This window comes from Octodon degus, unplaced genomic scaffold, assembly GCF_000260255.1.
Source record: "Octodon degus isolate 3935 unplaced genomic scaffold, OctDeg1.0 scaffold00127, whole genome shotgun sequence".
Lineage (NCBI taxonomy): Eukaryota > Metazoa > Chordata > Mammalia > Rodentia > Octodontidae > Octodon > Octodon degus.
Window position 1 is genome coordinate 516,992 of NW_004524703.1, and position 6,283 is coordinate 523,274.

Consider the following 6,283-nt stretch of genomic DNA (forward strand, 5'->3'; position numbering starts at 1 on the left):
TCATTAAGAGAATGCAACTATATATCTATCCCAACCACTTTGAATACACAGATAAAAAATGGACATTCATCAGTATACCCCATTTTTTCTAAGTTCCGTTATTGAATATTATAGGTGTGTAAACTCAGCAAAATATTCTAAAAGAGTCCAGTAGCCCATAATAGCATTGGGTCTTCTGTTTAACTGGCAATGTCAGAAATTATTGACCTGAGTCCCCCACAGCTCAACATGTGTACTAGCTCTTAAAGAGGCCCGTTGTGCTGCCAGCAACATTAGGTCCAAGTCACAGCTGCTAGCCTGTCAGGCATGCCTGGAGGACAGATGAGGAGGCCCGCACCTCCGCTGGATGCCTAACAGGATAATCAGCAGCTGGTGCTGTGCTGACCATGTCACAAGCTTTAACTGACTAAAGTCTTCATGATGACCTTTTGGTATCTTGAGTTTACAGATGAGAAAACTGAGGCAAACACACACAAAAGCTAGATGATTTGTCCAAGTCTCATGAAGAATTAGTAGGAAGTCTGGGCCCAGATTGTTGTGATTTTCATCAATACAGTAGTAAAAGATTAAGAGAGATTTTGAGGAATGTGTGATGAATCTCTGGAATACTTTTATAAAAGTAGCCTTTTTCTTTCTAAACGTGCTGCAGAAAGTCAGTAATTTGACATGAAACATGTGGAACGATGCTATCAGTAATTGTTTTGGATTAATTATACCAAAGAGAACAGTTCCAATATTTGCCGAAATTTAACTCTGTGGTAGAAGGCTTGCATAGCAGGCATGACTTTTATCCCTAACACTACAGAAAAAAGGAGGAGAAATTAACACTTGATAGCTATTTGTTCATTCCAAGAGTTAGATTAGCAGTAGGCTGTAGGATATTCAGTGATTCCTGCATTGTCCAGCACAGTGACCACTGACTTTATTTTTGGATGCTTGATGTGTTGCCAGGATGACTTCAAATTGACTATTAAAGTCTTAATTTTTATTTTTTGTCCTTTTTTGACAAAAAACACTAGGCAGTTTAGGCTGACCTTGAACTCACTTCGTAGCCTGGTCCGTTCTCAAACTCAGTGATCCTCCTGAGTGCTAGTATTATAGGCATGAGTATGCCTCGCCTTGAATTTTTTTTTTTTTTTCGGAACTGGGGATTGAACTCGGGCCCTTGTGCTTGCCAAGGAAGTGCTTATTCTACTGAGCCCTCTCCTTGGCCCTTGGCCCTGAATTCTTAACTAATTTAAAGTGAAGTAGTCACAAGGTTGTGACTGCTCAGTTGGACAGTATGTGGTGCATCCTGACTTGAGGTAATTGGATATTAAAGAAGTGTGTTTTGTCATACGAGAAATTTATATTAGTATTGAGAAGTGATATCCCCATTTGAAGTGAATTTTTTAGTAATTTTTCTATGCCAGTTCTCTTTACCTAACTTGGCTACTATCACTGCTTTATGATTTATTTCTGTATACTTCCAAGATGGAGAAGAACCAGCTTAGAGGAGAGCACAGATTCAGCCAGTCCTTAAACAAGGGTCTCGTCACGGGTTCTGAAAATTGTACTGCATAAAACCCCTAGCCTAGTGGTAGTGAGCCCTTGGCACATGTGCAGCAGCGGACTGTTTGTGTCATTGAAAGCTCTGAAAGGTTTGCCATCAGTGCCCTATCTCACATTTTTAAAACAAGAGTTGAGCCAGTTCAAGGTGGGCGAGTGGTCACCAGAAAATGAGGTGAGAGAAGCCTGCCCCGGGCTGCCATGAGCACACCTATTTTGAGTGTCCTGATGGCACAATGAAGAAGGAAACAAGCAGATAAACTTGATCATTCTTGCACATTTTTTATATTTTTATGTCTTATTTCTTTCAGGTAATGCTGAAAGCTATCCCATCTTTCGTGAACTGTTTCAATAGACTGGTATTTTCAGTGATGCATGGAGGGCGGCAGAAAGACAAAGGTAAGGCAGAGGCACAGTATCGGGTCCAGTTTGAATGTGTTGATCATGCAGTGTTTTTGAAGATCTCACAAGTTCACTGAAGATGAAGCTATTCCTCTGAGTTTACATTAGAGAAATATTCCCATCATCAGTGAATACTGAAGATCATTTTTAAAAAATTTTCAAGCTGTCACATTTTATTATATCTATGATAGTGGCTGCAGTTGACATCTTTAAACCTTTTCTGGAAAAAGAAATCAAGATTTAGGAAGTTTTGTTGAACACAGCATACATAGGGATATAAAAATGACTAAAACTGTATTCTCACCTTTAAGGAGTTTATAGGTTAGTGGGGGACAAAAGGAAGAGGTGTTACAGAACTTTCTCATTTTATAGAGGATGCGACCCTGTACCTGGTTATCAACAAGGTCATAACCTTAGGAAGGTTGTGTTTGTTTATCAGAGACACACAAATTGCCTTATGGCAAAAGCAAATGTGTACACAAAGAATTATTGTGCCTTGAAGTATGTTGATTCTTGCTGTGTTTTTAATTGAGATTCTCATTTGAACATGTTGTATGAAAGTGAGTCTTTTCCATTGCTTACTTTGGTAATTGTGCTACACATGTGCCAAGCGTGAGTGTAAGGTGCCTGTGGGATGCACTGGGATCACAGATGAAGTTGTGAGTTGATTTGGAGTGTGTCAAGGAACACCTCTGACAGTAGCCAGCATGACCAGGAATATATGAGTCAGCCTCCACTTCTGTCTGTCTTGTGCTTTTTCTATGGGATTAGTGAGATTCTTTTAACCAATCATCTTGGGGAAAAAAAAAAAAAAAAAAAAAAAAGGCCTGTGATCATGGACAGTGGTTCCCCAGGTATTCTGCCTGGTTGGGGACCCAGCAGTGGCATAGTGACATGTGTCATGTGTTGAACATGTGTTGACTTGTACTTTGAGCAAGTGTTAACTGTGCATCTGCTGAGGATCAGGGCTGGCAAATAAGTCCCCTCTCCTGGGCCAGCCTTAGCCTATTCCTTGTTCAGGTCTCTGATATCACTGAAGCATCCTAAGGACATGGTTCTGACAGAGATAATTGGCCTGGACAGGAGGTGGACAGAACAGGCCTTCGCCTTACTGAGCAGTGTGAAGTGGTCTGGCTGTGTGCTGCTGCCACAGGCTAATCCTCTGTCCTGAGGCCAGACAGGAGCACAGGCTCCATTCTACCTGTGATGTGTTTATTCAACCCACTTGCTCATTTCTGTCTACCAAGACTGAACTCTAGTGGACTCAACCCAGCAGGACTTTCAACTGTTTTTTCTCTTTTTTTATTCTTTTTAAAAATTTATTCCCTTTTTATTGGCATCTAATGCCAATAATTTTCCTTTTTTTTCCTGTATTTAGGACAGGGTCTACAGGGTCTTATTATGTAGATTGTACACATAGTGATTCTCCAGTTTTCAGCCTTGCAAGTGCTGGGATTACAGGTGCGTGTCATGCCCAGTTATTATTTTTTTCCAATAATGAAATTTTAAAATGATATTTTAATGGTTATATGTGAAGTCAAGTGACTACAGCAGCTAATGCTGGTAACTTGTTTGTGAATAGCTTGTATGTTGAGCAGCCTGAGAAGAGAAGGAACAGCATGCCTTAGACACGGAAGTACGTTTCTTCATGATAGGGAGTGGCCTTCAGAATGCCTCACAGGTGTTAATCACTTACACAGTGTCATAGGGATTGCACTGATGTAAGACAACTACATCCATAAAGGGTGTTTGTATACTTCGTCCAAGGTCTGCTAAAAATGTATAGCATTTACCAAATATCAGATATGTTAAAGTATAACATATATAGAGATAGATATAGATGTCTCCATATATCTACATCTGTTTATCTAGTGATACCTGTTGAGAGTGTATACAGTGTAATGATTTCTCACAGTTTAGCGTACATGTGAAGCAACACTGCAGTCACAGCACAGGACATTTCTGTTGCGAGGTCCCTTGGCCTCTCTCCAATCTGTTCCCTCCTTGGGCCCAATCCCAGGCAGCCCCTGATCTTTGCATCACTGGGTTTGCTTCTGTCTTCTAGACTGACAGAAGTGGACCTGCCTCAGTGCTAAGTGATGGAGGGAAAACACTCTGGCCTGGGAAGGAGTCCTCCAGCTCTCCCATCTGAGGACAGGCTCTCCCAAGTTCTTAGAAGGCCTCACAGGTCCTTTCAGAAATTTTCCAAGACACAGACATTATCTGGGTGCCTTAAATGATGTCAGTAGACCGTTGATAGCAAGATATATTGATGAACTCCTGTAATCCTAGTACTTTGGAGGCTAAGGCAACTAAATATTTTCCTTTTAAGTAATTTTCCATTTTTAACCTGCCTTATAGAAAACCATCGCTCTTTTTTTTTTTTTAACCCGTCTTTTTTTTTTTAATCATCTTTTAAGATAAAATAGCTGGACTTGCTTAGCATATACCATATTCAGTTCTTAGCACTGCAAAAGCAAACAATAGCAACTTAAAAACCCAGTACCATTCCAATATTCTTTTTTTTAAATCCTGAAAATCTTGATTTTTTTTCCTAGTTGGATCCCTAAAAATCTTATGAATTCTTGAGTATGTTAAGGGTTCTTCCTTTTTATGTAGGCAATTGGACATGATGTTTTTCTTAATCTCTCTGCAAAGCAAGCCAATTAAGGGTCTAGGAAAAGTGGATGGCTTAAGTGTCACATTATAGGTGTAAGATGAGAGGGACACTGCAGCATTTATGAACTAACCAGTTGGGAACCTTTGCCTCTGCAGGGAGCATGGATGACTTGCCAGTGGTCCTCGACTGCGCACGCCTGGTGGAGAGGATGTACAGCCACATTGCCACCCGAGCTGAGGAGTTCGCTGTGTTTTCTCCCTTTATGGTGGCCCAGTATGTGACAGAGGCACAGAAGGTACAATCCTGGATTTTCTGTCAGGCTCTGAGCATGGCTTTGCATCAAAATGGCAGGTGACCTCAGGCCTGTTGCCCTCACTCTTGTGCTTGATGGCGTGTGCGAGCAGTGTCCTATGGGGCTGTGGTCGGGACTGGGGCAGGTTGTGGTTGTGCAAAGGCTCAGCAGAGCCTCACAAATGAGCTGCTCAAGACTTCTTAGTTCTCTCTGACTCCAGAACCGACTCCTGTCCTGAATAATCTGGGTGGTGATATGTCACTCAGAACCCAGAACAAGCGGTCTCCTGGACCAGGCTAATGGAGGTACAAAAGGGACCTGGATCTTGGTTTGGGTTCCTTTGCCATTAGCTCATGGGTCTGTTGTTCTTGAGACCCAGAGACACTTAGACACTTAAAGCAGGAGGCAAGTGGAGCTGCAGGTGACTTATTTCCAGTCAGTTTTGTTCTAATTACTCTAGCCTTTTGTCTTAAATATCTGGGTTATAAATTCATCATTTAAGAGTCATTTCACTTGAGGATGTCTATGCCTATTTTCAAAATTTTATGTCACTGGTGCTTATAGGGCTTAAAATTTGAGCTGTGTGAACCTTGACTTTAAGTATGGAAGACAGTGTGTTCAGAGAGGAACCATGGGTAAACAGTGAGTTTACATATGTCTGTTGATGTTGCTTTCTGCTTGTCTGTCAAAGCCTTTTTGCCAGTGCAATCCTGGTAGACACAGTGGTGAAGCCTCTGGTGAGCCTATTTGGGTAGAGGTGTCAGCCTTTCTCTAGAGACATTTGGCTAAATGGACTTGCTCGGAAGGCCTCCATCCCTGTTTTTGGCTAAACCTTAACTGCTGACTACTTTTTCCATCCCACTGGCCCTGCTGACCTTAGCCAGTAGAGTTGCCTGTTTTTTGGGGTGTGTGATTGGCTCTGCAGGAAATAGCCTGGACATGAGTGTACAGCTGGGTTATCAACTGTCCTAGCGGGGAGAGACATGGAACACAAGAAGACCCCTCAAATTGTCTGTTGGGTGACATGTGGACTTGGAGTTTGGTTTCCTTGCAGTTGTTCAGCATTTTTATAGAATCCTGTTTTGGTTTTTTTGCAACAAGGTCTCACTTTGCAGTGCAGACTGATTTAAACTCATTATGTCGCCCATGCTACTCACAGTGATCCTCCTGTCTCTGCTTCCCAACTGCTGAGATATCAGCGTGTGCTACCAGGCCCAGCTGCATTTTTTATAGAATCTTGATGTTTCCCAAGCACTTGATTTGTTACAGTGTAAGCATTTGGTGAAAGAAAAGCTGGCATTATTTTGTTACTGAAGAAAGAAATACAGGGGCTGGGGAGATGGCTCAGTGGTCTAAAGCACCTACTTAGAACAAGCTTAGCAAAGCACAAGGGACCGCGGTTCAATCCCCCAGCACCACAT

At 41.9% G+C, this 6,283-nt stretch overlaps 1 protein-coding gene across 7 annotated transcripts in view; it reads left to right on the forward strand.

The window, feature by feature from the left end:
* Urb2 (URB2 ribosome biogenesis 2 homolog (S. cerevisiae)) overlaps nucleotides 1-6,283 on the forward strand; it is a 32,162-nt gene that overhangs the window by 23,325 nt on the left and 2,554 nt on the right. For all 7 annotated transcript variants that reach the window (XM_004640810.2, XM_023700833.1, XM_023700832.1 and 4 more), the window contains 2 exons: nucleotides 1,860-1,947; nucleotides 4,726-4,865. In XM_004640810.2, coding sequence (XP_004640867.1) covers nucleotides 1,860-1,947; nucleotides 4,726-4,865 — 228 coding nt within the window. The remainder of the gene's footprint in view (nucleotides 1-1,859; nucleotides 1,948-4,725; nucleotides 4,866-6,283) is intronic.